Below are 24,298 nucleotides of genomic sequence, written 5' to 3'. Positions count from 1 at the left end.
AAAGCAAAACTGTCAGCACCTCTTACCACCACACAGTTCAGAAAGCAACACTAGCCAATATGGCAGGCTTGCTGGGTGGTGTTGTACCACATTGTTTATTGTTGTGCACCCGTACGATTATCATAGGCTTTATGAGTTTTCATTTTACAATAATTGGTATATTCATTCATTTCTTTTCTTTTTTTTTTTCCTTTTGAAATGGAGTCTCACTCTGTCGCCCAGGCTGGAGTGCAGTGGTGCAATCTTGGCTCACTGCAAGCTCCGCCTCCTGGGTTTATACCGTTCTCCTGCTTCAGCCTCCCGAGTAGCCAGGACTACAGGTGCCTGCCACCATACCTGGCTAATTTTTTGTATTTTTAGTAGAGATGGGGTTTCACTCTGTTAGCCAGGATAGTCTCGATCTCCTGACCTCATGACCAACCATCTCAGCCTCCCAAAGTGCTGGGATTACAGGCGTGAGCCACCGTGCCCGGCCCCATTCATTTATTTTCTAACCCATTTATTCCAGTTCAGGTTCATGAGTGGCCAGAGCCTATTCTGGCACAATGGGACAATGTAGACATGTCCACTTCACCCAACATACATGGCTTTGAGTTGTGGGAAGAAATTGGAGTCCCTGGAGAAAACCCACAAAGACATAGGGAGAACATGCAAACCCCACACAGATAGCAGCTCTGGCTAAAAACAGATTTTCCCCCCACTCAATGTTATAACAAAATGACGATGAAGGAAACAAAGTTATTTGAGGACCTGCTGTAGTCTAATTCCTTTTAGGTCTTCTATTTAAAAAGCTATTACCAAAAAAGTTTAAAAATTCAAGGAAACCCAACAGGTTAAGCTATTCCCAATGCTCTAGACATGATTTGCCTACATGTATGGCCACCCCGCAATGCTAGAAAGAAAAAGTTAAAGCTGTCAGACAAGTTCACACTTTCTATGCTAATCCTGTGTGAGAAATCCATGTGGGTCTTGACCAAATCTATCTTTGGTGAATATGGGTAAAAGGACTTAATGCCTGTTAATAAGCCTAAAACCGTTTAAGAACTCATTTCTAAGGAAGGCAATCTGAGGCAAAGAGCGCACAAGGACTGGCACCTTTCATCTGAATTCACACACGGAGTGGCTTGGCCCCTTGAGGAGAGGAAGGCCAAATTCACAATATAGACTGTTTGCTGGAAGAAGGGAGGAGTGCTTCGCCAGCACTTCCAATCGACGCTATGAGAACAAATAGGAGCCCAACCAAAAATGCTCTCGGGATCCATGGAATCAGCAACAAGCCGCTTAATTCTGTGGAGGTGGGTACTCGCATGTCTAATATAGCCTAAGCCTTACTTAAGTAAGCGCCCTGTAAGTCAAGCTAAGTTTGGCCATTTATTCCTATGTTCCTTGGAGTTATTATTCTATCACTATTAAAGAGGTGGAATAACATAAAATTAAATACAGTGCTGTTTGGTATGCAACTTTGGAAAAGTTACTTTGCCCCTCTGGGGCTCAGTTTTGCCTTCCATGAAATCAGAGGTTAGATTAGTTGCCTATAAGGGCTCTTTCCATTCTAAAATTTTATGGAAGTGTATATTTACATATTTGAACTTAAAAGATATGTAAATTGTTTGGTTTTGAGAATGTTACCACATTGTAAGATATAACAATTATCATTATTACCCCCTTAGATGTTGCATCTGACCTTTAAAAGGTTATTTTGATTATTCTCTATTTTCTTCGGTTCTTTCTGTGCTTCCAATGTAAAACAAAACAAAACAAAAAACAACAAAAAAACTGTGTTTATTTCCCACATGTATTTTTCTGCAGTTCTTGGTTAGCCTCTTTTCAAGATCTTACGTTTGTGAATCTATACCATATTGCCAGCACCATTTTGGAATCTGCAAGCTATTAAGAAGTTACCTAGATTATCTCAGGGACATCCCTGAGATCCACAAAAGTCTCTTTTAGAAGGAACTTATTCAGACTAGAAAGTGAACAGGTATAATATTCAGCTGCTCTAGGGGAGCAGTTTGGTGAATGGGAAGGAAGTCAATTACCTGACAGTTTTTCCCAGTGTAGCCCAGGGGGCAGCTACAGTGGTAGGTACCCAGGCCATCAACACACGTTCCCTCATTCAGGCATGGATGAGAGCTGCATTCATTGATCTCATGGAGGCAGAAGAGTCCAGTGAAACCCACAGGGCACAAGCAAGAGAAGGAGTTAATCCCATCAACACAAGTGCCACCATTGAAACAGGAGCTAAGAAGCAAACAGAGAGAGCAACATCAGCTATGCATCTGGTGCCCGTGACTTACTACTAGAAAGTAAGATTTCTGGAATCTAAGATGTTACAGAGGCAAATACCTCTGAGCAACCCATATCCCGTAAACTTTCTTACAAGCTAGATTGGGTGCCAGAAGCTCTGAGGTGCCCACTTCCTTTCTATAATCAAAGGCTTAGAAGTATTTAAAAGACTGAGCTTAGTATAGATACCTAGAGAAAGTGAAGTTTTCTAGGTTTTACCCAGTTCTTCTGTAGTTTTCCCATGTATCACATTTCATTTTATCTCTAAGTCAATTTAATTTATTTGAAAAATCCTCTTCACTATAGATTATTTATAAAAGACAAATAGAACAAATATGTTCATAATATTATAAAAAGAAATGAAACAAAACTCCCAGAAATTTCTTAAAGACTGGTAACAATTCCAATCTCCGCAGAGAAAATGGAATTTTTGGATTTCTGAAATGAACAAGAGACCAAGGGAAGAACAGAACAGAATTATAGCTCTTTCTGTTCTCTAAGCAAGAAATAATAAACCATCCCTATAAACTTTGCAACCTCTGACCTTTAACTTTCTAACTATATATGTTTATCAGGAACCAGTAACTGGGCAATAGATGACTGTGGACTGGGATCCATGTGGACACCTCATCCCTGCTCCACAATTCTAGCACTGTGCTCTGAAGTTTCCTTCCCTTTCTCCCTTTCTCTTGTAAGATGCTGATGCCCGAGTGATTGGTTGCTCACCTCTCAGTGCACTCATCGATGTTGTTCTCACAATGGACTCCATCAAATCCTGCCTGGCACTTGCAAGTGTAACTGTTGACGTAGTCAGAGCAGGTCCCTCCATTCTTACAGGGTTCACTTAGACACTCATTCATGTCTGTCTGGCACTTGTCCCCAGTGAAACCCGGAAGGCAGAGGCAGGAGAAAGTATTCACTCCATCCACACAGGAACCTCCATTCTGGCAAGGATCTAAGCCATTACATAAAAATTAGAGCTCTGAAGAGTAGCATCAATTTAATCTTAGATTCATAAAAGTTAATGACCCGAACTAAGTCACGCTGAGGGCAGCATAATTCTGACTTTCTCATTCAATTCTGCCAACTCCCCCATTTATGAAAATGAATTCAGTAATACTTGCTTGAAGTTTTTAACCTGTTTGTTAACTGGAATAAACTTCATCTATATCACCACCAACAGTTTTGTAAAATCAATAGTCATAAAACTTGCATTGGTCCCTTACACATTTGCAAATCAAATATGTGCCCCAATTCACAGAATATCAATCAATCTTTTCAAAAGGTATATATGATTGTGCAGTGTGTGGGGGAGGACAAAATACACATATTCATGTTTTTCCAGGCATATTAACTACATAAATTAATCTTCTCTCTCCCTTTCACTTCTGTCTCCTCTCTCTCTTTCTCTTTTAGATTTCAGTAGCCTTATGAAACAAAGTTTAAATAAAAATTGAAATATCACATAGCTTGATCTTGGAACACTTTATACTCATAGTAAGGAACCAACACATTTTAAGCGACAGTCATGCCACGGCACTCTACAATCATATGGCATACAAATCAGAACAAGAAAAACAAGCTGTAGCTATGGCTCTTAAGGAACTTAAAAATATAATTGCAAAGATGGGTTACACATGTAAAATGAAAACTAAACACTAAACTAATGGGTAATGTGACCCTTATTTTATTAGAGAAACATTTAATATACCTTATTCATCTCTTGAACTAATTCCCTTATAAGACTCATCTGCAGTCTCTATTAAAGCAATTGTAAAAATTGTTTCAGTTAAGAAAAAATTGTTTCTTAACCACAATACACAGTTACTATAATTTTCATAGCATCTTTCAGGAAACTCGCCATCCATAATTTACTGAATTATTTTAAACTCATTGTAAATACTGTTGGTTCCACTTCATATAGAAAAATTTAAAAATACTCAGTATTTTGAATGACATGTTACTCAACATGAGAAAGAAATACAAACAGCTTGATCTCACTCCCTAAAGTTCTCCATCAATTGTGCCTTGGATACATACTTTTTCACCATTTGTAATACATCATTAAAATTATTTGTCCATATGTCTGTTTTTTTTTTTTAAAGATGAAGTCTCACTCTGTTGCCTGGGCTGGAGGTGCAGTAGCACAATCTTGGCTTACTGCAACCTCCACCTCCCAGGTTCATGAGATTCTCGTGCGTCAGCCTCCCGAGTAGCTGGGATTACAGGTGCCCACCACCACGTCTGGCTAATTTTTGTATTTTAGTTTCACCATGTTGGCCAGGCTGGTCTCAAACCGTAACTATATGTCTTTCTTCCCTAACAGACTATGAGCTTCATGAAAATAGAAACTAAAACTTATTTATCTTATCACTGCCAGCACCTAGCATGGTGGCCTCCCTATGATAATCTGAAGTTATATATCCTGTAAATTAAGGTGCCATTATTAATGCATTGTGATAATCTCATTTGAAGTTTAATTACTTAATCATTACACAAGTAACTAAGGATTGGTCAGTACATATGTAATAAAACTATTAAGGCTGGGGCAACAATCACCAGAAAGAAGTAGGCAGTATAATCCCTATAGTTTTCATTGGGCTGAGAATAGCTCATGTTCATTCAATAACAATGAAAAAACCATGTGGCAGTGAGTAGAGTCCCGAGGGACCCCTGTCTTAGTAGTGAGCCATATTAGCCCTCGACTAAAGGCTGTTTTGGAACCAATCAACAAACTTGAAGTAAGACTCTGAAGGATTGGACTATGTCCAAATAATTTAATATCTGAATAAAGTTCAAAAATGTTTTTTTAAAAAGATTTTTAAGAAAATTCAGCATGGAACAATGTAGAATGGATGTCTAGCATCCAATAAAAAACTACCAGGCAGGCAAAGAAGCAGGAAATACAACTCAAAATGAGTAGAAAAAATATGAACAGAAACATACTCAGGAATTTCTTATATGGTAGAAAAGTAGGTAAGGACAATAAAATATGGTCAATTATTATCAACTATAAAACGATGATACTCTATATGTTCAAGAAGGAAATAAAAGGATGAACATGACAAAGAGGGAGATAACATTAAAAGAAAGACTTGAATTAAACTTCCACCTATGAAAACATAATATCTGAGGGAAAAATACACTAAATGAGATTAACAGTAAACAAGAAACTATAGAGGAAACAATTAGTGAATTTGGAAGTATAACAAGATATCTTCAAATAATAAAATAATCCAAAATAAAACACTAAGTGGAAAAAATACTGAAAAATAAATGAACCAACCTTGCAGTCTAATAAATGCATAAACAACATTATAAAGGGGAGAGGCAAAAACTTTTGAAAAAAAAATGGTTAAATATTTTCCAAATAATGGTTAAATATTTTCCAGACTTGGACCCCTGACCAAAAATATAAGTAAACTCCAGACAGAAGAAACATAAAGAACACTACACCAACAGGCATTATAATCAAGTTGGTAAAAATCAGTGGAAAGAGGATATCTTAAAAGCAGCCACAGGAGAGAGAATTACATATGAAGGAACAGATAAAAGAATTGTGGAATAACAGCAGATTTCTCCTCAGAAATAATGCAAGGTAGAAGATAATAGGATAGCTTTAAAGTGCTGAAAGAGTAAGTCAATTTAGAATTCTCTTCCCTGTGAAAATATCTTTGAAAACTAAAGCAAAATAAAAACCTTTCTGACACACAAAAACAGAAAGACTTCATCACCAGGAGACAAAGATTACACAAAATATTCAAGGGATTTTTTCAGACAGAAGGAAAATGATACCTGATGGAAACTCAAATCTGCATAAAAGAATAAAAACTAACAAGACTTGAAAATATGTGGGTAACCTTAAAGACTTTTAAATTATTTTTCAAATTTCTTGAAAAAATAATTCACCTTTTAATTATATATTTGGTGGGCTTAATGATATATACATTTTATAACAACAATAGAAGAGAGGCCAGGAGGAATGCAAATGTGAGTGTACAGCTCTTCTCCTCTATATGAAGTTGCATGATTGAAGGTACATTATAACAAGTTAAAGTTGCACACCAGTAATCCCTACAATAACTACTAAAAAATATGTAACAAATACGGGAGTGAATATAGATAAATTTTTGAAATTTATGTATGTAGATAAAATATAATCATAAAAATATGCAATTATTTCAAAAGATGTCAGAAAAAGAGGAAAATGGAAACAATAAACAGAAAGAACAAAGATAAAGCAAACAGCAAGATGACATATTTTGAAGCCAGCCATATAAAAAACTACATTAAATTTAAACAGTCTAAATACCTGAATTAAAAGATGGATATTGTCATATTGGAGAAAAAAGACAAGACCCAATATATGCTCTCTACAAGAAACCCATTTTAGAGAAACAGGTCAGAAGTAAAAGGATTTTTAAAAACATACTCTAATGATAAAGCTAGAGTAGCTATATCAATATCAGGCAAAGCAGACTTCAGAGAGAGAAATATGACAAGAGTTTAAAAAGGCTATTTCAAAATGATAAATGGGTCAATTCCTCAAAAGGACATAAGAACCCTAAATGTTTATAAGCACTTAAGATTAGAGTTTCAAAATTCATTAAGCCAAAACAAATAGAATTACTAGAGAAACAGATGAACATACAATGAAATGATAGTAGAAGATTTCAATACTCTTGAATAAGAAATAAACAGAAAGCCTACTTACTATACTCTATGAATAATAAGTAGACAGAAAGTCATAGAGGACATAAAAGACCTGAATAACATTATTATCCAATTTGAATTAATAACATTTATAGAACACTCTATGAAAAAATCTGCAAAACAGACATTCTTTCCTCTCAAAGAAGAGACAAATTACCAACAATAGAAACATGAGAAGGAAATCGTCACAGATCTTATAGACTATTAAAGCTCAGTAAGGAAATGTTACAAAACAAATTGATGTTGTGTCAACAAATCTGACAAAACAGATGAACTGGAAGAATTCTTTGAAAGACAGATATTACCAAAGCTCAATTAAAAACAGATAACCCATAAGGCAATATATGTATTAGGAAAACCAAACTTATAGTTAAAAACTTTCCCAGAAAGAAGGTTCCATGTCTAGATATTTGGAAGAAAACGCACCAGTTCTACACAAACTCTCCCAGAAAATAGAAAGAAACACTTCCTGATATGTTCTATGAGGACAGCATTGCCCTCCTATCACAACCAGACAATGATAGTACAAGAAACCTGGAGAACAATATCCTTCATGAACACAGATATAGAAATCCTTAACAACATTTTGACGAATCAAATCCAATAATACATAAAAGGAATAATACATAATGACCAAATGGAATATAGCCAATAAATTTAAGATTAGTTTAACATTTGCAAAATGTTAAATAATAAAGTTGATGACAATTTGCTTATATTAAAAGACCAAAAAATAATTTCACCATGTCAACAGATGTAGAGAAATCAACTGCACACCAAAAAATAAACATTCATTCGTTATAAAAATACAAAAAGACCTCTTAACAAATCAGAAGTACAAGGTCTCTCAATTTGATAAAGAGCCTTTATGAAAACCTATAGGTAACATCTTACTTAATGGTAAAAGACTACATACTTTTCCCCCAGGATCAAAAACAAGGTAAGGCTGGCTTCTCTCACCACTTCTATTCTGCATTTATTGAAGATCTTAGTACAATATCACACAATATGTAAAAATTAACTCAAAATAGATCATAGGCCAAAATATAAGAGCTAAAATTATACGACTTTTAGAAGAAACCACAGTAGATAAACCTCAAGTTTGGATTAGGTGAAGATTTGTTAAACAAGATATATGAAGCATGAACTATAAAGAAAAAACATGCATACACTGAATTTCATCAATGTTAACATCTTCATCTTCAAAAGAAATCAAAAGAGAAGCTACAAATTGGAGGGAAGACGTTGGGAAGCAAATAACTGTCAAATAATTCTTATCTAAAAATATAAAGAACTCTTTCAACTCAAGAAGACAAACAACCCAATTATTTCAAGTGGGCAAAAGATTCAAATAGACATTTCACCGACGAAGATATGCAGATGGGCGAAAAGCACATGAAATGATGCTTAACATCATTGGCAAAGATAAGAACACAAATTAAAATTACAATGAAATACCACTACACACCAACTAAAAGAGCTAAATTTAAATGACTGATATCACCAAGAGTTTGTGAACATATGGTTCAAACAGAACTTTCATACAATTCTGGTGAGAATGAAAATAGTACAACCACCTTGGAAAATATTTTGGCAATTTCTTAAAAAGTGAAACCCATGATTCACCAATTCTACTCCTAGGTATTTACTCAAGAGAACTAAAATCATATGTCCACCCAAAGACTCATTCACAGCAACTTCATTTGTAAAATCCCCAAATTGGAAAACACTCAAATGGCCATCAACCAATGAACTGTAATATGTCCATACAATGGAATACCGTGCAACAATAAACTAGAATGTACTATTGGTATAAACAACATGGATGGATCTCAAATACTATGTTCATTAAAACAACTCAGAACTTCTCCTGACTTATGCTTATCTGATTGCATTTATATGAAATGATAAGAACTGCCAACTAATAATCTATAGTGACAGAAGGTAAATCTGTGGCTCCACAGGCAATAAAGAGAGAGAAGGTTAAATTGCAATGGGATGAAGATAATTTTAGGGTGATAAATATGTTTATTATTTTGGGTGATAGTTTCAGTTACCATATGTCAAAAATGTGTCAAACTGTACACTAAAAATATTTGCAGTTTAATGTATATTAATTATACCTCAATAAATCTGTTTTTTAAAAAACACTATCATAGCATTGTCCTCACATTTTCAGTGTTCACAAATTAAAGGGAATGCTTAAAATATATTCCACTGCCTCAATTCCAAGACACTAGCTTCAAAAGAAAGAGTTAAAACACTACTGTTAAATATGCTGGATAAATGCCCAGCATTTAACAGTATGCCCAATGTCAGGCATGAGTGGCAGCAGCCTCTACTGGGCTCTCCTCTGTTCCCTGTGTGCTTTCCTCTCTTCAGAGGGGCTTAAGAGCTGACTGGCATACTCACTGGCAAGGCAGTCATCGATGTCCTCCTCACAGTCCATACCGCTGAAGCCTGGTGGACATTCACACATGTAGCTGCCCTGGGTGTTATGGCAGAGACCATGGTTCATGCAGGGCTTGGAGATACACTCGTCAATGTCAATGGTACACCTCTGACCTAGGAACACAAGGCTAATAAATGACCTAGTCCTTAGAAGGTGTTTCCCACAAAAACCTATGCAGGACCTGAGCTTAAGTTGGGGTGCGTGGAGCTATTCCACAGACAAACTGGTTGGTTCCCTACTTTAGGAAGTTTCAGGAAGACTTCCGTGGCCTAGGAAGTTGCTGCCAAGGTGCTAAAACTCCCTGAAGAACGAACATCATGGCTTGAGAGTCTGCGGTAGCAGCCTTCCAGCCGCTAGGGGGCCCCAAAGACACGGACAATGGAAAGGCTTTCTAAGCCATTCCAATTAGCAGCTCCTGTGCAAAACCTGTGTGCTCTTGACAAGACGGACAGGCCTCAGAAGACCAGCAGGGCCTTCCCTATGATCTGATAACCTGACCACTTCGTTTAAAGCTCAGAATGCATGTTCTTGACTTCTCCACACCCATGTTGTTACCTTGCCAGCCAGGAGCACACAAGCAGGTGTAACTCTCAAAATTTGGTGACTCTTTGCAAACAGCAGCATTCTCACAAGGGTTTGGGGAACAGGGAGCCAATACTGTCTGACAGTTCTTGCCTGGAAAGTAAATGACAGAGTTTACAACACATAAACAGGTAAGAAAACGAAAATTTTCCCAAGTTGTATCCCAAGGATGTTCTCCAAATTTAAGTAAAAAGTCCTGATTAAGAGGCTTTGAAAATGGAGAAACCCATAGTCTTTTCAGCATTGGCTCCGATACTGCTAACTGTGTAAACTTGGGTAAGATAGTTAGGGATCTCCTACAACTGTGATTTTATGAACTAGGCCTGTTAAACGTAGTTTCCCTACATTACTCTTTTTTTTTTTTTTTGAGATGGATTCTCACTCTGTCACCCAGGCTGGAGTGCAGTGGCATGATCTCAGCTTACTGCCACCTCCACCTCCCAGGTTCATGCCATTCTCCTGCCTCTGCCTCCCAAGTAGCTGGGACTACAGGCGCCTGCCACCATGCCCGGCTAATTTTTTATATTTTTAGTAGAGACAGGATTTCACCATGTTAGCCAGGATGGTTGCGATCTCCTGACCTCATGATCCGCCCACCTTGGCCTCCCAAAGTGCTGGGATTACAGGGTAAGCCACCGCGCCCGGCCTACTATTTCTTCTAGAGGGAAAAAGTAACAATGTGCTATCAGGTCTTTCAGGTAACACAGTCATGCTATGGCTATTCTGCTACTCTACACAACTTAGCGTCACTATCAACAGCTGCTATCAACAGCTCAAGACTCCAGGGAAGTAGTAACTCAGCCATGCTCCTGATTGCATGCCGCAACCTGATGAAACAGACAGTTATTGTCTATGTTTGTGTTTTGTTCCCTCTGAATGAGGAAAATAGATGAAGAGGAGATAAACAAGCCATAGAAATATAACCAAACACAAGAAGGCAATAATAAGCCAGTAGAAAACAAAGAATAAATGTCCCAAGCACACTCCAAATGTAACACCTGAAACAAAGAACAGCTATGTGGCATGCAGTCACACTCACGTCTTCTCAGTTGTAACAGCCGTCAAAGGGGTGACACCTCTGAGTGAGATGTAGCGGTACTGAATGTGGGAAGTAAAAAGGTCATTAAGAAGAAAAACTTCAGATTCAAAGAGATTTACAGGTAAATCCTAGATGTACCACTTACCTATATGACTTTGAGCAAGCAAGCTCCCTTTGCCTCAGCCTCCTCATGTGTAAAATGGCAATAGGAACTTCTACATTGTAGAATTATTGAGGAATACATTAAATAATCCAAAGTACAAAAAGCGTCTGGCATATAGTAAATTACCAATAAATGGTAGCTGTATTATTGAACTAAGACAAAGAGCTAATGTCCTGGAAACAGTCAACTGATAGACAACCAAGTAAATTACCAATAAATGGTAGCTGTATTATTGAAACTAAGACAAATAGCTAACATCCTGGAAACAGTCAACTGATAGACAACCATCAGCTATGTGCCTGGTTCCAGACACATACAATTAAAAATTTTTTTCTTTCAAATACATAAGTACAATGTAGGCAAATGACTGTCTACCACTTGCATTTTAGGAGGCCACAATATTTCCTCAAAGCTCAAGATCCAGTCAGTAAGGGCAGGAAGGACAACTGAGGAGTGAGCCCTTGGAGCAGCATTACAGCCCCACAGACCTGGGCACTCAGACTCAGGCACTGACAAAGCAAGGCCAAGTATCCCCTCTGATCCCTGCTAGTACCTCCAGGACCCACCTGTATATGGCAGCACACAGTGGCAAGTGTAGCCACTTATGTCATCAAAGCAGGTTCCTTGGTTCAAGCATGGATTTGAGGCACATTCATCAATATTCACCTGGCAGTTATAGCCTGTAGACAAAAGGGAAAAACCAAAAACAGTAAAACTTTCTGACAGTCTCATTATCTCCATTTCTAACCAATTCTCTTTGGGGGTAAAAACTGAACACACCAGAAATTGCATTCATTTCTTCAGGCCACTGAAATATCTGTTCATTCATTTCAGCCCCATGTCCCTGATATACAGGCGGTAAATGACAGCAGTCAATTAGTTGAAAAGATGAATGGAAAAACAGTCTGTTCTAATGGTATGAAAGCCTAATGCCCCTCCAACTACAAATAACTTCTCAATAATGAAGTTCTTGGTTCAAAAGCTTGTTGCATGACCTATTTATTATTTATTTATTTTTGAGACAGGGGGTCTCACTCTGTCACACAGGTTGGAATGCAGTTGTGTAATCATGGCTCACTGCAGCCTCGATCTCTCGGGCTCAGCAATCCTCCCACCTCAGCCTCCTGAGTAGCTAGAACCACAGGTGCATGCCATCATACCCACTTGACTTTTTAAATTTCTTGTAGAGATGAGGTTTCATTATGTTGCCCAGGTTGGTCTCAAACTTCTGGGGTCAAGTGATCCTCCCACCTCACCCTCCCAAAATGCTGGGATTACAGGTGTGAGCCATCACACCCAGCCAATAGCTTGCTGCATGATAAACATAAACCCTTTGTATATAACATTTCTGGTCAGGAAAAGGTATGATGTTTTTGAATACTTTAATCAAAGCCTCTGGTTTACGCCCATTTTTTCATACGCACAGTGTCTACCACCCATGTGGTACTTCCTGAAGTTACAAAGCTGTTTTCTCCTGATTCAAGGTATGAAACCTTCTCCCACTAAGAAAAGGATAAAAGGAATAAAAGATGAGTGGAGATAGCACTGTACCCAAATACTGTACACCTTTGCATCTGCAATAGGGCCTGGCACAGAGCCTTAAAATAGAGAAACTATGGCACTATGGAAAAGAAAACATGGTCTAGGAATGCAGAGGTATGGGTTCAAGGAGTATTCTGCTGCTCACTGGGCAATAACTTGGGATCTTATCTTTTGAATTTTATTTTGTTCACTGATAAGCAAGTCTCATAAGATAAAGAAATAAAAGTGTTTTGAAATCTACAAGTTTCTTTGCCAATGTAATACAATATACCAGAAAATTAATGGCTGAAATATGGTCTCAGAAAAGTTTCAAGTAATCAAATAAAGTGGCTCTAAAACATGCTGATGTATGACAACAGCATGGTACAATATTGAGTGAGGAAATCAATGAATAAGTAGACAGATGAGTGCAAATATAATGATTTACCCACACAGGTCTCTTTTGTGAGTTTCCAAGAGAAAACTGATGGTAGAAATACAACAGTGATAACTCAGAAACAGAATTTACCCAACTCCCATGACTATACATTTGTTGGGTAGGCCAGCAGTCCCCCAACTTTTTTGGCACCAGGGACTGGTTTTGTGGAAGACAAATTTTCCATGATCTGGGGTTGGGGGGATGGTTTTAGGATGATGATTCAAGCATATCCCATTTATTGTACATTTTATTTTTATTATTATAATATTACACTGTAATATATAATGAAATAGTTTTACAACTCATAATATAGTAGAATCTACATTATAATGTAGAATTGGTGGGAACCCTGAGCTTGTTTTCCTGCCACTAGAAAGTCCCATCTGGAGGTGATGGGAGACAGTGACAGATCATCAGGCATTAGATTCTTACAAGGAGCACGCAACCTACATCCCTCACATATGCAGTTCTCAATAGGGTTCGTACTCCGATGAGAATCTAAGGCCACCACTGATCTGACAGAGGCAGAGCTCAGGCGGTAATGTGAGTGATGGGGAGTGGCTATAAATACAGATGAAGCTTGGATCCCTCACCGGCTGCTCACCTCTTGCACTGTGGCCTGGTTCCTAACAGGCCACACACAGGTACTGGTCTGTAGCCTGAGGGTTGAGGACCTCCGGTGTAGACCAAAGATGACTAAGTAACTAAGAATATCTCAATGTGTTAAAAAGTTTGTTGAAAGAGTTCTGAACATGTGGATTCTTCCTTGATATTACTACTATCTTAATTACAGTAAGCATAGTATTTTCATTCTACTTTCATATATCTATTTGAACTATTATAGACTCAAATCTGGACCAGGAAGCTTATAATTAGACACTTGTCCAATGCTGTAAAACTGGAGTCTTAACTGTTCATCTTAAATATGACTATTTCAGGTCAGGCGCGGTGGCTCATGCCTGTAATCCCAGCACTTTGAGAGGCCGAGGTGGGCGGATCACCTGAGGTCAGGAGTTCGTGACCAGCCTGACCAACATGAAGAAACCCTGTCTCTACTAAAAATACAAAATTAGCCGGGTGTGGTGGCGCATGCCTGTAATCCCAGCTACTAGGGAGGCTGAGGCAGGAGAATCGCTTGAACCCAGGAGGCAGAGCTTGCAGTGAGCCAAGATCACACGCCATTGCACTCCAGCCTGGGCAACAAGAGCGAAACTCCATATCAAAAAAAAAAAAAAGAAAGAAAAATTACTATTTCAATAGGTTACCTCACTGCTAGGCTGAAGGTAGAAATTGTATCTATTCACGTTTTTATTCCCCAAGTGCCTTAGAAGTTCTAATTGTTTGATATGTTTGTTATATGAATGAATGAAAAAGAGAAACGGAAACTAAGAAGTGAGTCAAGCAGTATGTAACAAAAAGAAGACAAAGAGCAGACACAGAAAGATGTACTTTTGTTTTCACCTTTAAAGCCCTTCTTGCAAGTACACCTGTATCCATTCACCAGATTGTCACAAGTTCCTCCATTCTGGCATGGATTAGAAAGGCATTCATTTTTGTCCACTTCACAGTTGATGCCAACCCAGCCTGCATCACAGAGGCACTTATATCTGAAGGAAGACAAAACTTTTTACTATAGGAGGTATAAATGTACAATTGAGTCACAGAGTGAAATACAGGACTTGGTGAAGAAATGGGGTAAACTGATCTCATTTCTACTTTCATGGAACTATCCTTGCATCACCTTGCACATGGTGTGTACCATGTGGTCCTATCAGGTGTATCTGATAAAGAAAGCTTCTTGATGCTTTCCTGGCTCACCAAGTTAGTGAAATTACAATGGAATTTCTTATGTAAACAATGGTTTGTACAATATATTGGGCCACTCTGAAGGAAACAATATCATGGATAAATCTGCACAATGTATTTTACTATACATAAAACTAAAGTAAAGCAAACATTAAGATCATTAGTTTTTGGTGCAAAATAGATACCTAGGTCCCTATCAGGGACCCTGAGCCACTCTAAGATGCTCCTGGGATATTTCATATCTTAGTCATGCTTTGTTCTGACCTGAAACTTGGCTTCAGAAAGCACCTAGGGTATTCTGCAAGAAAAGGCACAAGAATGAAGGTATTTGAAATGTAAATATAATGTCCAATTTGAACATCACTAACATTTAGAATGTGATATCAGGAAATGACAGCTTTCTTATCTGGAGAATTTTAAGAAAATGAGAGATGGATAAGGGTGCCTTGAAGGCTGCTATACTCTGAAACAGCAATACTGAGTTAATTCATTTTAAAATAACTATTTACTATTTACCTCTAAACACTTTATTCTTTCATCTTTCAAAGTTTGCAAAGGAAAATGTCCAAAGCCACATCCTATGGCAAGCACAGCAAGAGTATAAGAGCGTCTCATGAGACCTAATGTCACTCTATGGTTCTAGAAAATCACTAACACATCACACAAGTCTGCGGGGCTTAAAAATTGCAAATGTTTTATCAGGGACATTTCTAAAATTGGCTGAAGTGGCCCTACTTCAGAGCACACACTGGCACTGTGACAGAACAGAGGTGAGCTATGTTTAAGCAGGGAAAAAAAAACAAAGGCTACAACATTCTACAGAAATCATTCCAATAATACATACTAAAAACATAATTGCCAAAGATTCACACAACGAGTCTGGGTTCCTCCTATGAGGTCCTTGCTAATGACCCATATAAGGGAGACATTCCTCCTTATGTTCCATCTAGGTCCTCACTTATGGAAGGGAGGGGCCAGCTTCCATGGATTAAGTGGTAATTCAGAAGGCTTTGATGCAGACTACCAAATCTTCAGCAAAGTTTCAGCTCAAGGTCCCATTTGACGACTTCAGGCTGTCACCAGTACTATAATCCAATTGGCTTAACACAGGTCAATAAGAAGCTATTACATGGGGCAGCTACTCACCCACTGAGACCTCCAGTACAGTTTCCATGGATGCAGGGATTACTCAGGCATTCGTTCACCTGTGAGTAGCAGCTGGGGTGATGGGGCCCCTCAGGGCATATACAGCGGAAACCATTCACACCGTTGATACATGTTGCACCCTTGCGACAGGGATTGGAGGCACACTCATCGATGTCAATGTTACATCTCTGCCCTGTGGAGAATGGGGGACAGTGTTATTTACATCCTAAACGCTCAGGAAATAGACCCAGAACTATAAGACACATTGTGTTTTCACCCTTCATCTGCTCAGGCCATAAGGTGTGTTGGGGCACCAAATGTCAAGATGCAAGGAATTAGATACCCAATAACACTTAATACCATGCAAAGAAGGAGCAAAGAGCATTGACTTTTGATAATCAAGGAAAGTTAACAAAAGGCTGGAAAAGTGTTATAGCAATTTGGCATTTTCTTTCAACTCAGAAATGGGGAAACTTTACAAGGTTCTAAGAAGAGAACGTCAAATGTCAGCAAAGAAGGCTTCTCTTTTTAATGCTGTCCTGAGTACAACTCAAAGAAGCATTCATTAACATGCTTTGTGCTGGTTTACCACAAATTCATTTTCTCAGCTAGCCTCTTACATTTCTATTTATGGTAAATCCAAATTAACTGGAATGCTTAATGAATGGGATAGTAACTTAATTCAATACTTAAACTGATTGTAAAGAAAAGCTATTTTGTTTTCATTCTTAGAGTCGTATTAATCCATTTTTTTAACCTCAGGAAGTAGAGTCTCAAGGCATAATTTTGTTATTCTCTGATATTGGAGAAAATAATGCAGATTCTGTCACTGTAGACCTATGGTTCTGAAACTTTAATGTGTAAAATCATCACTTTAAGTTGTTATTTTAAGTGGAGATTCCTAGGCCCTATCACCATAGCTTGTGATGAACAGAATCTAGCAAACCACATTTTTAAAAATGTAGGTGGCATAAAAACTAGATTTTGAGAAATTCTGTTCTAGACAATTACTACCTATCATCATATAATGCAGATACTGGGAGTAAGTGAAATTGAAGTGAATATGTTGTTCCTCTAAGACATAGCCAAGATTGCTCTTTAAAAAGATGTCTGTTATAACCTTGATATTTCTTAGGCTGAATAAAGTAACATGGGCAGTTATACAAGTGTTTCCATTTGCTACATTTTGAGTAACTGAGATTTAACTATATATTCCAAAATGATATGAAATGTTAAAATTACCTATAATTCTATAAATGAGTGGGATCAAGCAACTGCTATGAATTTATAAATTTCAAAGAATACAATGTTCTGATTCAGATTTTGAAAACATGCACTTTTCTCATTTAAGAAAGAGCAATCCTGTATTTAGAACAGGACATTCCAAATGAAATAGATACCCACTCCTATGAAGTATGAGTATTCACATTTTTTCACCCTCCATTGCTCTCTAAACCATTATTGGTGGTTCTTGTGGTAAAAACCCATAATCTGGAAGTGGCTGCTGTTTTCCTCTTAAGTGTTTTATTAATAGCTTATTTTTAAATACTATTTCCTTGGCCTCAACCACTGGTTCTTTGAGATGTTTGTCAGTGGCACCAAAATATGAACCAGAGCTCTTCAATCACACAGTTAGCCTTAGCCTGTAATATAGTGGAGGATGACAGGAAAAAGCCTTTCTCATTTTTGGTCTTTTCTTGGAAGCATCTCCTCAGAAGCCACTCCTCCCAAGTTTTCTTTGTTTGCTTTTAAACTCTTTGCAGAATAAAATTTCAAGCCATCTTTATCTGAAAGTGTTAAATGCATTCTACTATGTTGATTGACAGCTGTTCCATCAGCAAGGTCCTACCCTCAAGGAGTTTCCACTGAGCATCAGAAAAGTCCAGTGGAAGGCCAAGCAATTTTGTTGGGCTCAGTAACTGAAATGAGGAGTTACCCAATGTTTCTTCTGACTCAGGTACTCAATAAATTGGTGCTTAATAAATGAAAACATGGTATAGTCCACACTTCAGAGTCTGGCATTAGCTAGCAAAAGTGCTGTATTTGAGTCCCATTCATTCGTTCATTCAGCAACATTCACTGAGTGTTTCCTGTGTGCTAGACATTGCTTTAGACACTTGCTATGAAGATGATTAAACGAGGTCTCCGCCTTCTGGGAACTCACAGTCCTCACTATGGAACTCACTGGCAGGCCATGAGTATACACATTAAGGTCTGTCTCTCAGTTGCCTTATTTGTTAAATGGGGATAGTAGAACTTCCTTTCTGGATAGTTAAGAGAATTCAGGAAGATAATGGGTATGAAGGTGCTTTGTAAAACTGAAAAGCAGTTTATAGAAGTATCACATAATTCCTCACCTTCCCCCATTTAAAAAGGTTCTAAGAGAACAGATAACTTAGTATTAAAACAAAACAAAAAAAAATCTCCTTTAAAGCTGTCAAAGCTATTATTAGAATGATACGGGAAAAATACATTAAAATAAAACAAGAGCAAGAATAAAACTCCTTACATTTACCACTCATGAGTATATACCACAGTCGTCTCTGACGTTTTCAGCAGCTGATTAAAAAAACCATCTCAGACACAGACAACAGTTCCATGAACAGGGGACCACCTAGTAACCAAAACATTCCATTTCTTGCTTATAAGGTTTCATGCTACACCTTAGGTTTATTTTAGAATATTTTTAGCCTATGTTCTCCCTTCTTGACCTTTCTGGCTTGCTGAATGTTAGAAAGAGAAAGAATATGATTCATTGGCATTTTGAATAAATGAGTCCAGTGAAGCCTTACATAAACACACACACACACACACACACACACACAACAACAGGCCCCTAATCAGGATGTCCAGTGTTGTGGGAATGAGCATGGGCTCTGGGGTCAGATTGCCTGGGATGTAATTCTGGCTGCTGTGCACTGGTAACATTACTTAACCTCTCTGTGTTCTGAGTTTCTTATAAATTCTGTAGGTATTCTCAACAGCAGTGACAATTGAGACTAGGCACGTAGTGTCTAGTTCAAAATTAGTTCTTCATAAATGTTACCTATTCTCTTTGTATTACCCACTCATCAACAATGTGCCTATTATCCTATCTAGCAGGGATTTCTGTGTATTCACTTGACTGCCATTTGATCTTGGAGTCACAAGTTTCAGGATGCAGAACATCAGGCTACTATAGCAGCACTGGGCATTGGGCATGACAGTTTTCATCAGATTTGGCTTCTCAGTGATCTTTCACTGAACAGGGATCACTGTGACCCATTTGGGCTGCAAACTTTCCTCTCTAATGTCCACAATCATACCAAATAGGAGAAACTCTTGTGAAATAGAGAGCAAAGTACACTCCTGGCAAATGAATGGTGGACATCCACCTCGCTTTGCTCTGGCTTTTTGCAGACTCTACTAAAAACTTTGAAGGGTGTTTCACATTCGGGTACAACCAACCACATGGAAATTACTAAATGGTAACATGTTAGTGGCTGCTTCTGTGTGTCACTGTCCAGAAAGAACAGAATGTACAGTGTGTGCCTTCTGATGATGCCAATAAGAAACTCAGGTGTGTCAGTGAGGGGCCTCAGGTTTCTGCAGTAGTAGCCTCTAGCACTTTTTGATCAGGAGGGTAAAAGATAAAGTTAATATTAACAAATAGAGAGAAGATGTGTGTGTGTGTGTGTGTGTGTGTGTGCGTGCATGTACATGCACATGTGTGTATGTGTAAATGCTTGGGCTGTTTATACTTTAAGAGGAGTTACATTCAAAATTCTTCTAGCTATTTACTTTCTCCTCCTGGGCAGAAATGCTACCCAAATTAGGGCAGTCTCCCCAAGCTCTGACCTCATCTAACAATATTTCAGAGAAGGCAGTACCTAGAAATAAGCATTCAGTATTTTCATAGAATTCTACCTTGAGTATGTCAAAGAGGAAGTACCCAGAAACAAGCATTCAGTGTTTTCATAAGACTTTACCTTGAATATGTCTTTATGGAAGGCCTTGACTACTACCTGTAGTCAATAAACATAGCTTTGGAAGCAATATAACTCAAACAAAGCAAAGGCAATTTATGGTCTGTCTAGGAATTATTTTCTGGTAGCAATAAACATATAATCTAAAAACTCTAATTAATGAAAAGTATGTTTCAGTTTAGAAAAGGTCTGTGAACAGAAAACTAATCTAGAGAAGCAGAGAAACAGACTACTAACCTTCCAGAGAGACAAAGAAATAGGAAACAGTTGAAAAGCAATATTCCTTTGGATGCTATATTCCCAAAGTGATAGGGCTGAAGGAGGGGCCTTGCAGTAAAAGGAGCTTTACCTGTGAATCCTGGTGAGCAGACACAACTGTAGCGATTAATGCCATCCATACAGATTCCATGGATACAAGGGTTACTTGCACAGTCATCAAAATTAATTTCACAATTAACTCCTGGAAGAGAAAACCAAAGGCAAACCATTCAATATTACCACAGAAATACTAAGGCTTTCTTTTGTGATGCAGCAATGTGGTAAGAAATCTAAGGTGAATTCCAGCCAACCCTGGACAGAATAAAGCAACAGTTCTCAAAATGTAGTCCACTCTTTCAGGAAGATATAGAGGTCCAAAGGATTTTATTAATCTTACTTAGCCATCATCTTTCCTTTTCACCGTGCTAACATTCAAACTGATGGTGCAGAGGCAATGGGGTGAAACTGATCGCATTAGCATGAATCAAGGCAGTAGAACCAAACTGTACTATAATTATTCTACTGCTCACCTCCATGTGCCACAGTTAAACAAGCAAAAACGCCAGTTTCACTCAAGAGTGGCTTTGTTGAGGAGGTTAAAATTAGTAACTTTATAATTTTAATAAATCTCGAACCTTGAGTAATGTCTGCTACTCCATGTGATGAAATGGAAGTATACATAAAGCATTTCTGTGGCATGCCAAGTATGAAAGTTGTCTCCAGGAAGAGCTATACTGCTGTTGTTTGAGCTGTGCATTGAAATAGCTGCTTTCTTCATGAAACCACATTTTAACTGAAAGAGCAGCTGACAACACAAACCAGGGTGAATCACAACTGAGTATTTAGCAAATATTAAGTGAAAGCAGCAAGCCTGTCATTTTGAGGAAAAGCAAATTAACAGTATTTTTGCCAAAGATAAAACTTAAGCTTTCGAATCAAAATTAGAATTTTGGAATTTTTATCTATCACAGTGAGCTTGACACTGCCTGTCAGTATTACAGGCTAAATTTCAGGATAAATCTTGAGTCTAGTAACTTCCTTCTGAGGTAAGCTGCCTTATTTTTGCTCTGCTGCCCAGATGAATGGAAGAGTTTGGTTATATTAACAGTATACAATCATTATTGCTACCATTATTTGTAAAAAGATATTTGTGAAATATATTTGTAATATATTTTGTAATATATTTGTAATATATTTCACAAATATCTTTTTACAAATAATGGTAAGGATATTTTTTATTTTTGTATGAATTAAGTGATGCTTTCTAAGTATCATACAATAATATTTTGGTAGTTTAAAAGGACTAAAAATAAAAACTGGTAATGAGAATAAAACAAAACAAAACATCCAGGAAAAAAATGTCATACTTGTGATTCACTCATACTTTGTTTTTCTTTCTTTTTTTTTTTTTTAAGAGACAGGGTCTTGATCTGTCACCCAGCCTGGAGTTCAATGACAAGAGCACAGCTCCCTGCAACCTCAATATCCCTGGCTCAAGCAATCCCCCCACTTCAGCTTCCTGATTACAGGTGTGTGTACCACTTTACCTGGCTATTTTTTTTTTAAGAGATGTCTTGCTATGTTGCCCAGGCTGGTCTCAAATTCCCAGACTCAAGCAATCGTCCCACCTCGGCCTCCCAAAAGGTGAGGTATACACCTGTATGTATACTTCATACAGGTATGAGCCACTGTGCCCATACTCTGCAATAATGTTTATTAATAATAATTACAGAGGAACAGTTTATTGAGCTCTTACTATGTGCAAAGTACGCTGCTTTGCCTGTCATGTAAGTTTTCTCTAACCCTGTCACCCAACCTGCATATTAGTCTGTATTACACCCATTTTATAAACAATAGGGCTGACATGCACAGCGCCACCACTAGGGCAGGAAAGCTGGGCTCTGTACCCTGTTTGTGTGGATCCACAGCATCCTCTTTCCACCACACCGTACTGTCATCCCGTGGTTAATGAGGCTATACTGCCTAACTAGCCATAAATGAGGGAAAGATTTCCATATTCCCTGCAGAGAAGTGGATACCTTTAGGAGATGTTTCTAACCTTTGACTGACAAACCCCCTTTACCCTCAAAACAAGAAGGCAGCACCCCCTCCCAATGAAGCCCTGATGATCCAATGTGACTCTAGCCCCCTGTCCATTGTGTACTTGAGTAGCAAAAGACGCCTGGATCAAGTCAGGCCAATGAGATTCTCTCATTACAACACTGAAACACAGACTGTGTGACCTCTGGTCTACAAATGCCCAGTTTCCTGTTATTTTCTCCAAAGCCTTATTATTCAATTGCTTGGAATCTATAAGAGGCTCTGGGTGCTTTAGCTAAGCTCTTTCTGTTTCTTTGTTTTGTTGTTGTTTATTTTTTGTAAATGATGACTTAAGCTAGCTCAAGTTGGTCTGTTACTTGAAACACAAAGAAACTTACTTAAAACTTTACTATCATAAAAGCACAGATGAGAGAAGGCACTGAAAGTAACTCTGGGTAGTATATCTCACTTTAAGTACCCAGTGAGTGACTACCACAATTTTAGCTGGCAAATTGTAAAATATTTCTTCCACCCACTCCCCTATCCAAACACCTAACTACCAACTTAGGCCATATAAGTGGAACAGGAATTCTTACTCTAGAACTTGAGACTGTATTCATAATGCCTCGTTTAATGGATTTTCCACCCAGGTCCCTGATACATGCCAGCTCTTTCTCCACCCATTATAGACCAACTTTTTTTTTAATGTTGTCTGACTGTTGCTTGCTTTAATTCTCCAAATAACTGCAGGAATGTCTTTGGCAGGTTCTGACAGATCCCGGGCCTTCCTTTCCATGCTGCCTATAGATCACTCATACTGACTTCTCACCTTCTCAGTGACAGCTACTTACACCATACCCTCTCTGTCCTCCCCAGAAAACACCTGATATATCCTGATATAATGATATAATCCCAGAGAAAACAAAGTGCTTGCCAACCCACCACTCACCCAGGTTTCCAGTATGTTTATTATGATGGGAATGACAGCAAAGTCTAAAACGGCCCCTCCATTCTAAAGGCATCCAGTCAATTGCTTGTAAATCTCTCAAATTTCTTTTCCTACTATAATTTCTCATGTCTGAGGAACAGCCCGGAAGCAAATTGCTTTTGGAAGTTTTCACAAAGATCTATTCAGCCCTTTTAGTGAGTTATCTAAATGGGGGAGGGAAAGGCATTTTCAGTTGTGACGACATGGGATGTTTTTCGTATGCTTGAGCAATTCAAAAAGGACTTTGTTTTCAAACTTGGCATGTATGAAGCCTTGGATAAAGACCAGAGCCTTTGACAAGTTTGAAGAAATGGATTTGGAAACAATAAAAGAAAATGAGGGCAGCTAACTACCTTCTCCACCTCTGCTCTCTACATAGTTCATTTTCCTTACATCCAGAATGAGTTCTCAATAAATCACTCCTTTATATTGGCAGGTTTCCTTCTGACAAAGGCACACATTGGTTAATCTTCCACTAATACATTTTCCTTTGATCTGGAACATAGTACTTGTCTGTCCATTAACCATAGTTGTGACCATGATCATTCATCTAATAAGTAAAACAGAACCATTCAAACCTGTGATATGCTGCTCCCTGAGAAAATAATACCACATTCCCCCAACAAGGAGCAGCATGTCCTCACAACCAACAAGGAGTCATTTAACCAAGGTCAGAGAACAATGATGAACTCTGAGGACAGGAAATGACAGCTTTGCGTTCTACTTTAGTTACTGTGGTGTGTTGCAAGGTATCTCCTCTTCCTTAGAATCCCCCAAGATGGCTAAGGCCCCACCAGAGACAAGTGACTGAAGAAACGTGACACACTAAAGAGACTGAACTGTGAAAGAGAAAATACACTGAAGGAAGGAAGGGAGAGAGGGAGGGAGGGAGGGAGGGAG

At 38.2% G+C, this 24,298-nt stretch overlaps 1 protein-coding gene across 3 annotated transcripts in view; it reads right to left on the bottom strand.

The window, feature by feature from the left end:
• Positions 1-24,298, bottom strand: part of NOTCH2 (notch receptor 2) — a 197,953-nt gene that overhangs the window by 27,152 nt on the left and 146,503 nt on the right. For all 3 annotated transcript variants that reach the window (XM_033198181.1, XM_033198182.1, XM_033198180.1), the window contains exons 12-19: positions 20,462-20,572; positions 16,148-16,340; positions 14,657-14,802; positions 11,802-11,915; positions 10,007-10,126; positions 9,412-9,564; positions 3,013-3,241; positions 2,040-2,241 (exon numbers count right to left, since the gene is read on the bottom strand). In XM_033198181.1, the coding sequence (XP_033054072.1) occupies positions 2,040-2,241; positions 3,013-3,241; positions 9,412-9,564; positions 10,007-10,126; positions 11,802-11,915; positions 14,657-14,802; positions 16,148-16,340; positions 20,462-20,572 (1,268 nt within the window). The remainder of the gene's footprint in view (positions 1-2,039; positions 2,242-3,012; positions 3,242-9,411; positions 9,565-10,006; positions 10,127-11,801; positions 11,916-14,656; positions 14,803-16,147; positions 16,341-20,461; positions 20,573-24,298) is intronic.

The sequence above is a fragment of the Trachypithecus francoisi genome, unplaced genomic scaffold, assembly GCF_009764315.1.
Source record: "Trachypithecus francoisi isolate TF-2019V2 unplaced genomic scaffold, Tfra_2.0 Lachesis_group5, whole genome shotgun sequence".
NCBI lineage: Eukaryota > Metazoa > Chordata > Mammalia > Primates > Cercopithecidae > Trachypithecus > Trachypithecus francoisi.
This window is presented reverse-complemented; position numbering and strand designations above follow the sequence as displayed.